This window comes from Heteronotia binoei, chromosome 5 (genome assembly GCF_032191835.1).
Source record: "Heteronotia binoei isolate CCM8104 ecotype False Entrance Well chromosome 5, APGP_CSIRO_Hbin_v1, whole genome shotgun sequence".
In the NCBI taxonomy this organism is placed as follows: Eukaryota; Metazoa; Chordata; class Lepidosauria; order Squamata; family Gekkonidae; genus Heteronotia; species Heteronotia binoei.
Window position 1 is genome coordinate 135660800 of NC_083227.1, and position 17691 is coordinate 135678490.

General features: G+C 44.9%; 1 protein-coding gene across 1 annotated transcript in view; it reads left to right on the forward strand.

Moving 5' to 3' along the window:
• PPP2CA (protein phosphatase 2 catalytic subunit alpha) overlaps window positions 1–17185 on the forward strand; it is a 43091-nt gene extending 25906 nt beyond the window's left edge. The window contains exons 2-7 of the mRNA XM_060240460.1: window positions 11771–11980; window positions 12748–12921; window positions 13373–13462; window positions 14489–14650; window positions 15242–15360; window positions 16377–17185. Coding sequence (XP_060096443.1) covers window positions 11771–11980; window positions 12748–12921; window positions 13373–13462; window positions 14489–14650; window positions 15242–15360; window positions 16377–16449 — 828 coding nt within the window. The 3' untranslated portion in view covers window positions 16450–17185. The remainder of the gene's footprint in view (window positions 1–11770; window positions 11981–12747; window positions 12922–13372; window positions 13463–14488; window positions 14651–15241; window positions 15361–16376) is intronic.
• Window positions 17186–17691: the final 506 nt, after the last annotated feature.

The window sequence follows — 17691 nt, forward strand, 5'->3', positions numbered from 1 at the left end:
AGGCGTCGCATTGCACCACGAAGGGTTTTAATTCGTTGGGGTGAGCCAGTATTGGTTCAGAGGTGAAGAGTTGTTTGAGCTCTTTGAAAGCTCCGTGGCACTCCGGCGTCCATGTTAGGCGCGCACCGGGTTTTTTCACCTCATCTCCTTTTCCCTTGGTTTTGAGGAGTTCCGTGAGGGGGAGCATTACCCGGGCGAACCCCTTAATGAATCCGCGGTAAAAAATTGCGAACCCGAGAAATGATTGTAGCTGCCGTCGGGTTCGAGGGGGTTCCCAGTCTAGAACCGCTTGAATTTTGGCGGGATCCATTGCTAGTCCCTCCCCAGACACTCGAAATCCCAGGTAGTCTAGTTCTGTCTTATGGAACTCACACTTAGACAGTTTAGCATACAGTTTGTTTTTGCACAAGGTGGTCAACACTTTTCTCACCAGGGGCACATGCGATTCAAGATCTTTAGAATAGATAATGATGTCATCAAGGTACACCACCACCCCCTTGTACAAAAATTCCCTCAGTACTTCGTTAATGAAATTCATGAAAACCCCCGGCACCCCCTGAAGCCCGAAAGGCATTACTAAATACTCGAATTGTCCCATGGGGGTGTTGAATGCCGTTTTCCACTCGTCTCCCTCTTTAATCCGCACGCGAAAGTACGCGTCTCGGAGATCGAGTTTGGTGAATATTTTACCCTCGGCCACAGTGTTCAGTAGATCTTTTATCAGTGGGATCAGATAAGCATTAGACATGGAAATCCCGTTTATCCCGCGAAAATCTGTGCAAAGTCTAAGCCCCCCATCCTTTTTCTTGCGGAATAGGACCGGGGCGGCGTGGGGGGCTGTGGCCGGTCGGATGAAACCCCGCTTCAAATTTTTATCAATGAATTTTCTCAGTTCGGCCTTTTCCGCCCACCCCATGGAATACAGCTTTGCCTTGGGTAGCGCCTGTCCAGGGATCAGTTCGATGGCACAGTCTGTAGGGCGGTGTGGAGGGAGCTCATCTGCTTCCCTCTCACTAAAGGCTTTCCTTAAGTCCCTGTACTCTTTGGGGATCGACCCTATTTCCTCAAGGGTGAGGCAGAGTCTCTCGTTCTGGGGAGGTGCCTTCGGACCCCATTCAGTTCTCCAGTGGTGGTGTTCGCACCGCCAGTCCGGGAATCGTACAATTTGCTCAGCCCATCGAATGTCCGATTGGTGCCTGGCCAGCCACCCTGCTCCCACCACCACGTCAAAGGAGGAAGACGGGGCTATGACGAAGGTTTCTATTCCCCAGTGCTCCTCCGTCCCTACGGGGGTAGCTTGGGTTTCTAAGGTACAGGGTTCCCCCCTCATAGTTGACCCGTCCATCTGTTCAAATTGGATGGGGTGGGGAAGAGGGGATGTGGCCAGTCCCAGCGCTTCCACTAGGCGCGGGGTGATAATGTCTTGGGTGCACCCAGAGTCAATCAGGGCGCGGGCGTGCATAAATCTCTTGAGGTTGGGGTTCAGGAGGGTGACTGCCATGAACAATAAACCCCCGGTAACTCTCACCGTTGGTAGTGCCGGCGTTTCGTGGACCTGCTTTGCGGCACCGATTAAAGCAGGTCGCTGTCATTTCCCGCCGACTCCTGGTCCCAGGACTCCTCACTGGACTCCTCTATGGTGGTAACATCCTCGTCAATCGCCAAGGAAGTGGCGATGGCGCCCCGACTGGGCTCCTTCGAGCGACCGCCTTTCTTCTTCTGTGCGGTGGGCGCCGGCTTGGCTTGAGTCGGGGTCGGCGTTGGCCTCACCGGGCAGTTGGCAGCTAGGTGATTCGGGTCCCCACATCTGAAGCACTTCCGCGCCGTGGCAGTGGGGGTCGAGGTTGCGGGGGCCCGCTTCCCTTCCGTTTTGCCGGGAGAGGGACTCGGCTTCCCCCCTTTCTTGCCTTGTTGTTGGCGCCGCATCCCGACATGCTGGAGGTCGGTTTCCACTTCCCCCGCCAGTTGGATCCATCGCACCAGGGTGTCCGGTCTTCCTTGGTGGTAACACCGATCTAGGATGTTCGCGTTCAGGCCGTTCTTGAACGCGGTGTATTTCATCACCTCATTCCAACCTCTGGCTGCTGCGCAGTGGCCCATAAATTCAGTAGCGTACTCGCGGGTAGTGCGGTTCCCTTGTTCGATCCTTTGAAGGGCCTCGATAGCTTTCTCCTCCCGCAGGGGATCTCCGTACTGTCGGAGCATCGCCTGCAAGAAGTCGGCCACCGTGGCTAGCTCGGGCTTCCTCCCGGTGTAAAGCCCCACGTACCACTTCCGAGCCGGCCCTCGCAGCTTGGAGGCGATGTGGTCGACCCGACTCGCTTCTGTAGGGTACCCCGCTCACCAGTGCGTGAAAAATATGTTGCACTGGATCGTGAAGTACTCCACCTCGTCCCCGTCTCCGTCGAACGTAATCTTTAGTTCTCTGGTCCCCCCCCCCGTCTCCCCCGGCCGGGGTGACAGGGGCCGCAGGCGCCGGTACTACCGGGGCGACCGGCCCTCCGGGTGGGGGAGCTGGAGGGCCTACCGGCGGGCCGGCCGGAGGACCCACCGGCGGACCGGCCGGGGGACCTGCTGGCGGGCCGGCCGGAGGACCCACCGGCGGACCGGCCGGGGGGGCTGCTGGCGGGCCGGCCGGAGGGCCCACGGGAGGGCCCGCTGGAGGGCCCGCTGGAGGGCCTGCCGGACCGCCGGCCCCCGGGATCTGGCCCGCGGGCGCGGCGCCCTGGAGCGCGCGTATTTGATCGCGGATCGCTCCCAGGTTCTGTTGCATCTCCTCTGCCATCAGGGTTCTGGAGGCGTGGACCTCGTCGTGGATTTCCTTCACCCAATCGAACAACTCGTTGCACAGGGTTCGGATCGGGTCCCCTCCGCCATAGGTGCCGAGCCCCTCGTCCCTGGCTTCTCCCTCCTCTCCATCCCCGCCGCCCGTGGCGAGGATTCGGTATCTTTGCTCCGCGGCCTCCATAGCTGCCGTAGATTTTCTCGGGCTCCAGGTCCGCGGAGCGAAGGCGTCGACAGAGAAGGGTGTGGGGACTTTAAGTTTCCTCCTTGCCCCGGTTACCTTCGGATCGAGGGGTTCCTCGTCGGGTGGGATGTTGGGCTCTCCGTCGTCTGGAGCCTTTGCCGCCATCGGGCCAGGTTGCCAGTACAGATAAGTCCAAAATAATGATTACTGTTATAATGTCAGAACTTGGACGAACTTCAGACGAGTCCAATACTTGTTACAAGTTAGGATCTTTATTGAAGAACTACAGTCTCTCTCTCTCTCTCTCGGCTTGGCTTCGCGAACGAAGATTTAAGAAGGGTGCAATAGTCCACGTTTGCTGCAGGCTCGCTGGTGGCTGACAAGACCAATGTGGGACAGGCAGGTCCGGCCACAGCGGCTGCAGGGAAAAGTCTGATTTAGGGTTGGTCCTGTAGCAGTGCGATTCTTCCTCAATCTCCTTTTGTCCTCAAGACCAGCTATGCGTGTGTTCTCAAAGGAAGAGAAAGCCTGGTGGATGGTGTGCCTCCATGCTTTGCGATCTGAGGCTAGGTCAGACCACTGGTGATGGTTGATGTGACAGGTGCTAAGGGATTTCTTCAAGGAGTCCTTGTACCTCTTCTTTGGTGCCCCTCTATTTCGATGGCCGGTGGAGAGTTCGCCATACAGGGCAATCTTGGGAAGGCGGTGGTTTTCCATCCTAGAAATATGCCCTGCCCAGCGCAGCTGCGTCTTCAACAGCAGTGCCTCGATGCTGGTAACCTCTGCCCGCTTGAGGACTTCAGTGTTGGTCACAAAGTCACTCCAGTGGATGTTGAGGATGGTGCGAAGGCAGCGCTGATGAAAGCGCTCAAGGAGTCGCAGGTGATGACGGTATAAAACCCACGATTCGGAGCCATAGATGAGGGTTGTCATCACAACCGCTTTGTAAACATTGATCTTTGTGCCTTTTTTCAGATGCTTGTTGCTCCACACTCTTTTGTGCAGTCGGCCAAATGCACGGTTTGCCTTTGCCAGCCTGTTGTCAATCTCCTTGTCGATCTTGGCATCTGAGGAGATGATGCACCCCAGGTAGCTGAACTGCTGGACTGTCTTCAGAACTGATTCACCCACAGTGATGCAGGGAGGGTGATAATCTTCCTGGGGTGCAGGCTGGTGGAGAACTTCTGTCTTCTTCAGACTAACTTCTAGGCCGAATAGCTTGGCAGCCTCTGCAAAGCAGGACGTCATATGCTGCAGAGCTGATACCGAGTGGGAGACGAGTGCAGCATCATCAGCAAACAGTAGCTCTCGGATGAGTTTTTCCATTGTCTTGGAGTGTGCCTTTAGTCGCCTCAGGTTGAACAGGCTGCCATCGGTGCGATAGCGGATGTAGACACCATCGTCCTCATCTAGATCTACTGCGGCTCTTTGAAGCATCATGCTAAAGAAGATCGTAAAGAGAGTTGGCGCGAGAACGCAGCCTTGCTTTACACCTGTGCCTATTGGGAAGGGCTCCGAGAGGTCGTTGCAGTGTCTGACTTGGCCTCACTGGTCTTCGTGTAGCTGGATGATCATGCTGAGGAACCTTGGGGGACATCCTAAACGTTCCAAGATTTGCCACAGGCCTTTCCTGCTAACGGTATCGAAAGCTTTGGTAAGGTCGACAAAAGTCACATACAGACCCTTGTTCTGTTCCCTGCATTTCTCTTGGAGCTGCCTGAGAACAAATACCATGTCGGTGGTGCTCCTGTTAGCTCTGAAGCCGCACTGGCTCTCTGGGAGGAGTTCTTCTGCAATGGTGGGCACCAGTCTGTTCAGGAGTATTCTGGCAAGGATTTTGCCTGCGATGGAGAGCAGGGTTATCCCCCGGTAGTTGGAGCAGTCTGACTTTTCCCCTTTGTTCTTGTATAGGGTGATGATGATTGCATCGCGAAAGTCCTGTGGTAATTTGCCTTGTTCCCAGCAGATGACAAGTACTTTGTGAAGTGAGCTATGTAGTACTGTGCCCCCATGCTTCCAGATCTCTGGTGGAATTCCATCAACTCCTGCTGCCTTGCCACTTTTCAGTTGCTTGATGGCTTTAACAGTCTCTTCTAGGGTGGGGATCTCATCCAACTCTGTTTTCACCGGTTGAAGTGGGGTGAGGTGGATTGCTGAATCTTGAACTACGCGGTTGGCACTGAAGAGAACCTGAAAATACTCTGACCACCGGTTCAGTATGGATGCCTTGTCTGTGAGGAGCACTTGGCCGTCTGCACTATGCAAGGGACTCTGAGCCTGATATGATGGACCATATACTGCCTTCAGGGCTTCGTAGAACCCTCTTAAATCACCAGTGTCTGCACACAGCTGGGTTCTCTCTGCAAGCTTGGTCCACCACTCGTTCTGAATGTCTCGAAGCTTGCGCTGGAGGTTGCTACATGCAGCGCGAAAGGTTGCTTTTTTCCCAGGACAGGAGGGCTGAGCAAGATGTGCTTGGTAGGCAGATCTCTTTTTTGCCAGTAATTCTTGGATCTCTTGATTGTTCTCATCAAACCAGTCCTTGTTCTTCCTTGTGGAGAACCCGAGGACTTCTTCAGAGATCTGCAGGACGGTAGTTTTTAGGTGTTCCCAGAGTGCTTCTGGAGAAGGGTCTGTGGGGCAACTGAGGTCCTCAATTCTTGACTGGAGTTTTGCCTGGAAGGCAGCTTTAACTTCGGCTGACTGGAGGCTGCCAACCTGAAACTTCCTCCGAGGGATACCTCCTCTCCTGGGTGTGGGTTTAAAGTGAAGACGGAGATTGCACCGTACAAGACGATGATCCGTATGACATTCTGCGCTGGGCATTACTCGGGTGTGTAAGACATCTCGAAGGTCTCTCTGGCGCACCAGAATGTAGTCGATAAGGTGCCAATGCTTGGACCGTGGGTGCATCCAGGTTGTCTTCAGACTGTTCTTCTGCTGGAAGATAGTGTTGGTGATGGTGAGCTGTTGCTCCATGCAGAATTCTAGCAGGAGGCGCCCGTTGTCATTGCAGTTGCCAATGCCGTGTTTGCCAAGTACTCCTTTCCAGGCTTCCGAGTCTTTACCTACTCTGGCATTGAAGTCGCCAAGGATGATCACCTTGTCCTCTGTAGGGGTTTTCCGTACGAGGTTGCGTAGATCAGCATAGAACTTGTTCTTTTCTGCAGGATCTGCTTGAAGGGTTGGGGCATACACACTGAAGAGTGTTGCATGCTGCTTGTTTTGAAGTGGGAGGCGCATGGACATGATGCGATCTGAGTGACCTGTTGGAAGGTTTTTGAGTTTGGAGGCAATGGAGTTCCTGACCATGAAGCCAACGCCAGAAAGGCGGCTCTCAGCCTTTGACTTACCCGACCAGTAGAGGGTATAGCCAGCACCGTGTTCTTGAAGACTACCTTCCTCAGGGAAACGGACCTCACTGAGAGCTGCTATGTCGATATTCAACCTGAGAAGTTCGTGGGCAACTAGAGCAGAGCGTCGTTCAGGGCGTTCAGGGCGACCACTGCCTACTGTGTCAAGCATGGTTCTGATGTTCCAACACGCAAGAACTACAGTACTAGAGCGACTAAATAACAGTAATGCCAACTCCTGGCAGTTGGTTACATTTTATGCCATCAGTAAAGCACAATAAAGCAATCATTCACACGGTTTCAGACAAGCAGTTCTTCTTCCCAGACTCCGTTATCAGAAGGGAGGATGCTCCCCTGTTGTGAAGGCCAAACGGCCTGTCTTCAAAGGGCACCTGTGGATGTTAAGCAGAGACTATCTGTCGCCTGCCCTATTGCCCTAAATATTTGGCATAGCACAGGGGCCAGGGTTAATTGCAGTGGTCAGGCACTCTATGTTATTACTAAGGTACAGCATGGAGTCGGTTTGGCTAAGGCAAATAAAGTAAAAGTTACAAGTTCTGACAGGTGGTGCTCTTCCTCTTTGATGGCTGGAAGTGTGGCCTTCAGCCTAACACACTCAAGTGCCAGGTGGCGGGACTGCAGGCCTGTTTGGGTCAGGGGAAGCTCAAGGGCTTGTCCAAAAACAAGCATGTGAAGAGGTTCCTCTTGGGAACTAAACAGATGGCGCCACCAATCTGTCACAGGTTTCCCACATGGAGTCTCCCAAAAGTCCTCAGGGCTCTAACAGTACCCTCCATTTGAACCTCTTAAGTAAAGTAGAGCTGTGCTACCTATCATGAAAATCATAGAATGTGACCTTCCTAGTGGCTATAAAGTCAGCATGAAGAGTCTCCGAAATTGCGGCCCTTTCTACTAGGAAGGAACTGCATATTACAAAAAGACTCATGACACTGAGGACAGACCCCTCGTTTCTCCTGAAGGTAAACTCATATTTTCACCTTAACCAACCAGTCATCCTTCCGTCTTTCTGTCCTAATCCAACACATCCAAAAGAGAAGTCATGGCACAAACTGGATGTGCGCGGGGCCTTGTGTATATACCTGGACAGGATTCAGTCATTCCAGCAGACAGACTCTCTATTTGTCTCACATTTTACACAGAATTAAGGGAAAAGCCTCTAAGGCTGCCATGGCCTACTGAATCAAACAATGCATTGCCAAGGCATATGAGGTTCAGGGATTACCCCCACCGGGATCGATCACACCACATTCCACCAGGTCTGCAGCGACTACTTCAGCATTTGCCAGAAGGGCCACAACAGAGGAGATCTGCAGAGCTGCTACCTGGACCTCCTTCTCAACCTTTGTGAGACACTATAGAATAGACCAGGTGACTTCTGCAGAAGCTGCTTTTGGCGGAAAGGTCTTACAGCAAGTTTTGGAACCATGAGTACAAAAAAAAAAAAGGAAAGGCAGAAAAAGAAAAACCCACCCAAAAAACCAGCTTGGGGTACTGCTAACCACTTCTGGATGACTTCCCCCCACTGAAGAAGAACGGCTCCTTCTCTTCAGTGGGGGAGAAGTCATCCACATCCCTCCCTCAAATGAAACTACAGACAAGTTAAAAGTCAACAAGACAAAACAAAGAGGGTAGAGAGAAAGAAAAAGAGGCAATAGCAAGTTGGACAACAGAGAACCGAGACAGTTGATGTGGACACTGCACAGAGCAAAGCTTGGACATAACTGGAGAGGTCAGCTGGGTATCTCCGATAGGAGCCACACATAACAAAAGAAATTTGCATATCGAGCAAGCAGAGGCATGATCTAACCACTTCTGGATGACTTCGCCCCCACTGAAGAGAAGGATCCTTCAGGTAAGAGCCAATGCTCCGTTTATAAAAATTGTTTCATAAAACTAATAATTATTAACAGCCAGTGCAATATGAGGCAAGCTTTCAGTTTTAACTTCAAGTGTAACAGTTTCATAGTTGTAATTAATAGTTTATCAGGTGATTATGAGAATACATGCATGTTTTATGGATCTGTAAATAGGGGTGAAAAATGAGTCCACAAATAACCCAAATAATAACCCAAATAAAAATCAAATTATAAATTCACCAAACAGGATGTGCAAGTCACAGCAAAGCTAGTTTTACAATTTTTATTTATATGCTTAATCTCACTTAATGGAAGAAGTGGGTTGGGTTGAATTCAGCAGTACACAAACAGGAAAAGAAATCTACTTAGTGTAGTTGTGATTGTGGAAGGGGTTGTGCAAGATTTTGTTCAACATCTTCTCCCTCTTCTGTGTTGTACTTTGGGGAGCTATTTGGAGAATGAAGAGGCTGCTGGGTTCATTTCCTGAAATCCCAGAATTGGTTGCATAATTTTGTACAAGTGGTGATGCAGCGAGTTTGACTTAGTGGTAGTTGCTGCTGCTGTGGTCCACTTATGCAGAGCTCTTGCATAAGCGGAAGTTTTGTGCCTGATCTGACCTGTTGTCATCACAAATTTGATAGATATAAATAGCAAGTAATGCAAGTGATGAGGTGCCACGGTGATCTCTATGGACAGTCATCAAATTTGTTGAAATAGTTTAATAGACAGCTACATAATATCATGCACAGTTTTTGAGGGATTCTGTTCTCAGAAGTAAATCCCTTTGAGTTCTATAGTAGTACGTATGTTTAGGATTGCAGCTTCTGTGTTTCAGTAGTTCCCATTGAAACACTGTATGGGAAGTACATGTTACAATGCCTTTTAATTTTTTAGAAATAATGTTCCAGTAAAATAATTTTCATACAAAGGTTTGAATTTGTTTAAACAGAACATTTAAACAACTTTTTGTCCATCTTTTCTAATGCAGATATTTTCATACAAGTAATTGTTGCAGTTGGGGGACATTAAATTATCATGGGGTGTTTTTAACACTTGCACTAAGTCAGCATGCTAAATCCACTGGTATTCTATTTTGAGCACTGGAAAACTTTATGAAAAAATTTCCTGATTGTTTAAAAAATGCATCACCACTTCTCCCTTCACGTGGGGCTTATCTTCAATTGTACTTTCAAATCTATCCCCAAACCCACAGTGGCTTTTTCTTCTTTCTTTTTCACAAATGAAAAATTGAATTGGGAAGATGCTTGATCTTGCATATACCGTACTGATACATTGGACTAAAATATTCAAATATTTAAATTCTAGAAAGTCAGCTTGATCATCATAGATGTCTAATTAACCATGCTTGAGATAGTGGCATAATTTTGGGCTCTGTTATATTATAGAGGATTGATTAAATGCTACAGTGGCTTAATGGATGACTAACCTGATGCCTTTCGGCATTAATAGACCTGTGACTCAGTTTTGTCCCAGCCCCTTATTAGTGCCCCACAAAATTCAGCCTGGTGATGCATGACATTTGAATTGCAATCACTGCTGTTTCTGTTCTTGTTGAAGCTGGTCGGAAGTACCTCAGCTTCTATATAAAGAGTGTACAGGAGAGGAAAACCTAAGAAATGCTTGGTTCTCATTGAAGCTGGTCAGAAAAGTCCTTCCGTCTTCAAAACAGATGCTTGGCTTTCTAAACCTAATATTAATACCATGATGAACAATAGTTTAATTTCCACAGTTGCCCCAGGGAGAGTCTGAAGACAGGCTTAGGAACCTGGTCATCTGTCTAAAGGAGTCCGCCTCTCAATTCTCTTTATTGTTTCTGTTATAAAGTACAAGCTCAGAGAGAAACATACAGGCTGCTTGTATTTCAGGGGCTTCATGAGTAATCACACTGGAACCCAAAACGCTAACACAGTTCTTACTGACAAAAATTGAGTACAAGCTCAGAGAGAAATATACAGGCTGTTTGCATTTCAGGGGCTTCATTTATTTTTAAATGGTACTTGAAAATACTTGACATTTCTTAGTATATATGTTCATAATCTAGATATTTTTTGCCACTTGAAGCATTTATGATATTTACTACATATGATGAAAATGCTGGGAAAATGCAAGACTCAGTATCCATGTTTTTATTTAGGTATGTGAGAAAGGAATTAAGCCAGGTATCCAGGAAAAAAATTGTGTTTCTGCAGAGTTGACGGGATTGTTTGTGTGCAGGAGAAAAAGAGACTAATGTGATGGTTTAATAGTGAAAAAGTAGATTTTTTTTTTTTGCATGTGCAGACTACTTGTCTGCAGAATTTTTAGGATTTGTAGAAGTGATCAGAAGACCCATAATACCTTTGGAAGATGATGTTGAGCAGTGTTAATTTTGTACATGGTGACTTCACTGAATCTACCTGTGTGTTTCTTTTAAATGAACTGAAGTATTTTGAATATGTACACTAATTGAGATACTTCATTTTCAGTTTTTAAATGGAAACCTTAACTACACAGCTGATATAGAGACTTGCATCTCATTTTCAGGAGGGAGGAGGGAGGGTTTGTCTGAAATTATTAATATAATAGAATTTTGGTGTGCCAGAGAATATTAGAAAGTTACATTCTCTAAATTTCAACCACTACAGGTAGAATTCAAAATACTTAAGTGTAAAATAATTACTACAGTGCAGAGATTATTTAGTGGGCAAGAAACAGCTTTAGCATTCAGTTAATTACTAGCTGCTATTCTGCTAAAATTTTTAAGGATAGGCCGATGTCAGTTTCTTGCAGAAACATGAAATACATTTTGCGTTATATTTAGAAATAAATCTGCAAATGTGTGGCTCATTGAGGGGATGACAGACACCTAGTGGGAAGTATGCTGATACATTGAACAGTTTTTGTCAGTAAGAACTATGTTAGCGTTTTGGGTTCCAGTGTGATTACTCATGCGCTGCATGCATCATTTTACCCTTATCCCCAGCTGCCTGCTCTGGCACCAGTGCATGCTTGGAGCTCCCTCATCTGGAACAGTTTCCTCATTAGCTGCAGTAGAGATTGCTTACTTGAACATAACTCCTTTGCGCATGTGAATTAAGTTCAAGAAGGATTTGGGGGAGAAAGGGCATTTGGGGCTGCTATGGGATAGGAAGATGGTAATTCTGTAATCTAGGTGGAACTTGTGTCTGTTTAAGATCTGGACTGGATCCAAGCTGTTGTTTGTCATGGATGATGATTTGCTAAAGTTCTTGCAACTTTGGTAAATCAACGTCCTCTTGAACAAGGCCTCCATTTGGATAAATCTCTAACAAAGAACTGAAATAAGAACAGAAATATGCCAGCTATAAGTGATGTTTCCTCAAGGAATAGGTTTCTTTCTGGGCTTAGGAAGGATACTCTTGCAGCATGTTGGAGAAAATGTAAGCATCTCAGTCCTATCTTCCAGGAATATGTGCTTAAATTTGTCAGGCAGGAATGGAAAAGATTGTACAGGTAGAATACTTTGAAATGAATACAAAATGGTCTGAAGAAATTGCTGGTCCATGTAAAATAACTGTGCTCTTTTGTTTCAGGCTAAAGAAATCTTGACAAAGGAATCCAATGTGCAAGAAGTACGATGCCCAGTCACAGTTTGTGGAGATGTCCATGGACAATTTCATGATCTCATGGAACTTTTCAGAATTGGAGGCAAATCACCAGACACAAATTATTTGTTTATGGGGGACTATGTTGACAGGGGATATTACTCTGTTGAAACAGTGACGCTTTTGGTAGCTCTCAAGGTAATAGTATTTTCAGATTGCTATTAAAAAGAATATGGCATCTGTTAAGTCTGAATTAAACTAAAATTTTGATAACTAAAGATCTTCATAATATCTCCATCTTTTGTGTGAATTTCTAACTGATTCACTAGAATTGGAAGTACTGTACTGCAGTATGAAATTTTACTGAAGATAATGCAGTAAAGTTGCTTTTAGGATGTGTGTTTATAACTTCTAATTATCTTTGGGCTATATATTAATCCTGAAGGTGGTATCCTGCTGAAAGATGTTAGAGTTCTATCACACTGATGAGCCTCAGAATTATGTTTGTATATTCTTTTGTGAGCTTCCACAGGCAAGTAAAGAGGTCTAGCTGTTCTGCACCAGAAGCATAGAAGTGACATCCTAGGTGTTTTCAAGTTTAATGCCCATACTAAAATGTCACATTTGACTATTGTTAACCTTCATTGACATTTGTTTAGGTATAGATGGCCTTTTTTCCTTGGGCTTCCCTTCTGGAATCTGCCTTATTTTTCCTTTAAGGAATAGTTGGGGAAACATGTACGATTTATTTAGCCACTATGGTGGATTTGGGAAATCCAGGTTCTAATCTCTCTCTGCCATGGAAACTTTGTGTGACCTTAGGCCAGTCATAAACTCATAGCCTAAACTACCTCAGAGGATTGTTGTAAGGATAAAGTAGAGGAGAGGAGAATGATGTAAGCTGCATTTGGTATCCATTGGGGAAAAAGGTGAAACATAAATGAACAAATTATCCTGTTTTGTAGGTCCGTTATCGTGAACGTATTACTATCCTTCGAGGGAACCATGAAAGCAGACAGATCACACAAGTATATGGCTTTTATGATGAGTGTTTAAGGAAATATGGAAATGCAAATGTTTGGAAATACTTCACAGATCTTTTTGACTATCTTCCTCTAACTGCCTTGGTGGATGGACAGGTATACAGGAAATTGATATGTTTTTAATAGAGGTGCAAGCTAGAATGGATGATCAATAGTAGATGTTAGGCTTCTGTCCTGTGCATACTGCCAGGAACTCTTAATAGAAGATATTGGATTTATATCCCGCCCTCCACTCCAAAGAGTCTCAGAGCGGCTCACAATCTCCTTTACCTTCCTCTCCCACAACAGACACCCTGTGAGGTGGGTGGGGCTGGAGAGGGCTCTCACAGCAGCTGCCCTTTCAAGGACAACCTCTGCCAGAGCTATGGCTGACCCAAGGCCATGCTAGCAGGTGCAAGTGGAGGAGTGGGGAATCAAACCCGGTTCTCCCAGATAAGAGTCCGCACACTGAACCACTACACCAAACTGGCTCTCCACTTTGGTGTAGAACTTCTACAGCAGACTGGTGGTACTTGAAACTGATATAAGTTATCCTATTTTTGTTTAGATTTTCTGTCTACATGGAGGACTTTCCCCATCTATAGATACACTGGATCATATCAGAGCACTTGATCGCCTGCAGGAAGTTCCACATGAGGTAATATACAATTTGGTGCATGTTTAACCGCATTAAAGGCCAATATCTCATTTTTTAAATTATTAGCAAGTCTGATTAGTAATAAGCTTTTTAACATTTCCATCTTGCTTTTGACTGCTGCCTCTGGTCAGGTGGTTGTTACAATTTCTCCAGGCTTATTTGCGTGCCAGTCTGTTAATAAGGATATGCATATCTAACTCTCTAATTCCAGTACAGGCCTCTGGAAGAGGGGAGAGGTGCGGCACATGCATGTTTACATCTGCTCACTTTGATAGGGAATGGAAGAGAATGCCATGATTGGATGTTACTTTTGAAGAAGAGATATGGTGGTGTCTGGGGAATCTGTTCTTGCCAGGAATATGCAGTAATGCAGTGGATAAAGATAATGCTGGCTATCTGGTCCACTACAGCTGGAGTTTAGTGGATGGTGAAAGGAAACATGCTGCTTTTTTAAGGAGCCAAATTCAGACATTACAGGAGGGAAGCAACTTGATGCCATGCTTCCCCACAAATAAATAGTAGTACTAGTCAGGAAGGCTGGTGGCTTGGAGAAACTGGATCCACTTGTGGTGGTTGCAGTGGATGTTGGCATTTGGGGAGCAGGTTAATAGCATAGAGATGCTGTTTGGCAGTAGGTTGTTGTGGTGGCTGTATTGTTTGCCAATTCTGTCTCCTTTCTTGGCCAGCTTAGACAGGGTAATTCATGTTCTTGTAACCTCTTGGTCAGGTCACTACATAAGAACTGTCCTTGAAGACAGCCTGGAAACTGTAATTGGCTCATAATGTAGGCATTTGTTGATGCATTAGTTGTAGGCTTTTTTGAGAAGAATGTTATTTGGGGTTCAGTTGCATTTCCTACATTTAGATTTGTAAGCTGCCAGGGGGTATAAATAATGGGCTTCAAATACTTGATTAATATGATTTCCCCTCTTTAAATTTTTTTGAAATTTTTTTTAAAAAAATCATATTGCATTAGTGATATTCAGTTTCTCATGGCTAATCTGTGACACTGAAAATATTTTTTAGGGTCCAATGTGTGACTTACTGTGGTCAGACCCAGATGATCGTGGTGGTTGGGGCATTTCTCCTCGAGGAGCTGGTTATACTTTTGGGCAGGATATTTCAGAAACTTTCAACCATGCTAATGGCCTTACTTTGGTTTCGAGAGCTCATCAGCTGGTAATGGAGGTAAGTGTATATTGATGAGTTGCCCTAAACTTCAGACTGTTTCTGTTGGCCCATTTCATGTTGTCTCTTTTTATGTTATCCTCACAGCCCAGTAAATTGGGGTGCTTTTCTCTCCATTTTCCAAATAACAGCTCATGACCACTCTGTTGAGAAGCCATAGCTTCATGGTAGAACACATTATTTGCAAACAGAGGATCTTAATTTCAATACCCTATATCTCTGTTTAAAAGGATGTCTAGCCTGGATGCAGACCTTTTCTCCAGTTCTTATTACCTCCTCTCCCCACTCTGCACCCCTCCTAGAACTGTCCTGGCTCCTCAGGATAATTGAGGAATGCAGTGGACTGCAGCAGGAGAGATAAAGTCCTAGTCCAAGCTACTGTTGAAAACATTGGAGACCTTCACCAGTTGGCATAGAAAGTACTTGGTTCCATAGACCAATGGGGGTGATCAGTATGAGGTAGTTCCATATGTCCTTTGCTTGTTTTATTACTCACTGCCATTCCTAACTAAAATACTTTTCCCACAAAGGTGTGCTGACTTCCCTGTAGAGATATCTGTGCTCCTCTAACATTTCCATTTGTTTTTTCAGGGATACAATTGGTGCCATGATCGAAATGTAGTAACAATTTTCAGTGCTCCAAATTACTGTTACCGGTGTGGAAACCAGGCTGCAATTATGGAACTAGATGATACTCTAAAATACTCATTGTAAGTGTTAAAAGATATTTTTTGTGAGGTGTGCGGTCAAACCTTGGTTAACTGTTAATCAAAATGAACTGGTTTATGCTATTGGTAAGAGACAAAGATATTTCAGAGGTAATGTGTGCAGAACATCGGGTTTTTTTTAAAAAAAACTTTGTAATCTTTAAGAGTGCATATATAACCCCTTGAATTACTTTTAGTTTCAGGAATAGAAAATTGAGGACTCAAAGGCTATTAGCCTACATTCCCTATTGCTTTTGTATGCCTCTTCTTGTGAAATGTGGGTTCTTACAATAGCATTAATTAGCTAAATATCCTTTGGAGGAAGGAATCTGTGCCTCTGTTCATCATTATTGCCATCTGCTTTCACTCCACATTACATGGTGCACTATAGTTACATTTTTATTTGCAAGTTCTTCTAGAGGAGTGGAAGGATCATCTGTATAATTAGTTCTGACAAGTCCATTTTTTGAAGTTAAAAGAATACATCTTCTTGCTAATTTGGACTTTTTCTGTGGCTCTGTCCATTTGTATTATATCAAACTGTTTTTCAGTTTATAAAGTACAAGTTAATGCTAACAGCCATGAAATGAATCCTATAAATGCCTGATTTTTGCATACAGAATGGTATGAAAAATTTAAAAGAAACATGCTTGAAAGCAAAAAAATATTCGGCTTCAAGAAGGGATTGGATAAACATATGAAGCAGAGGTTCCTCAGTGGCTGTTAACCACAGGGTATAGATGAAACTCTGTCTGGAGCAATGATGCTCTGTATTCTTGGTGCTTGCAGGGGCAACAATGATGTCCTGGCCCCATTAGTGGACCTCCTGATGGCACCAGGGTTTTTTTGGCCATTGTATGAGAGTTTTGGACTAGATGGGCCTTTGGCATGATCCAACATGGCTTCTCTTATGTTCTTATGTTGGATCTGTAAAACTTCACCAGTTTATCTTACACAGATTATTCAGAACAATTAAGTCAAAATGAACGGTGGAATTTTAATTGTATTCTTTGTTGCAGTTTGCAGTTTGATCCAGCACCACGCAGAGGTGAACCACATGTTACTCGTCGCACCCCAGACTACTTCCTGTAATGAGATTTTACTTGTACAGTGTTGCCATGAACCATGTGTTGACCTAAAGGATATAGGAAGAGCAACAGTAACTCCAAAGTGTCAGAAAACATTTAACATTCAAACCTATTTTCACATGGACCAAAAGATGTGCCATAATGAAGTACAAAAAACCTCTTGTCTGTCAGCGACTGTGACCACTTTAGAATGATCCAGTTCATTGCATGCTGAAGCAACGTTGTTGGTCAAGAAACCAGTTTCTGGCATAGCTCTACTTGTAGTTACTTTTGCTTTCTCTGAGAGACTGCAGATATTAAGATGTAGACATTTAACACCTCGTGAATATAATTAAGTTTCCATTTAGCTATAGCTTTCCAGCATGACTGTAGATAAGGATAGCAATCATCAATCATCGAAGCTTAATGAACATTTTTAAATAAGTACCAAGACCGATTCTTATTTGTGTTCCGAAACTTTGTTTATTTTCAGGGAAAACTTATTAATTTAATTGTATGATTATGTTTTGTCTGCACTCAGTTTCTCTGTACAATGTCCTTTGTACTTGTCCATCATAGTGAGTTATTTTGAATAGAACAGGCTTTTTTTCTGTAAGATGTTGCTGCAGAGGAGTGCTGCAGCATTTTTTCATAATAAACTTGTGAACTAAGTATAGAAAACTGTTGAGTTTTAAATGTATTGCAGGCCAGTGCCATGTTGTTTAATAAAAATGACAAGCTTTTATGTCTTTTTGAACATATGCCGACTACAGGTTATATCAAATGCAGTGGGGTTGTTTTTAAAATCTGGAATACAAAATTTTCTTTTTCTCAGAACATGCACATACGTGAAAGTTTATATTTTAAAAAGAATTCCATTTGCCTGTTGGTATCCATTCATCTTCTGTTACCAGTTTTTACACATTGTGTCACTACAGTCATTGGTAATTCTTTGAACTCCTTCCAATGGGGTAAGAAGGTCACAATTATAAAATATTTACAGACTCAAAACAATGTTCAAGTGTGGAAAAGCTTACCTTTAATGTTATTTTGCATACAGTAGCATCCTTGTATTGATTGCCTAGTGGAAGAAGGGGGAAATAGTAAGATTCATAGATTTGAATGCAGGAGAGAATTTCTGCTTAATGAAAGGGCTTTCCACAGGTGGAGTGTGATTTTCTTGTTTTCCCCTTCGACTGTCACCCAGAATGTACTCTGAAATGTTGCTCCTGGTGTATAAGTTGAGTAGACAAAATTTCCCTCTTCC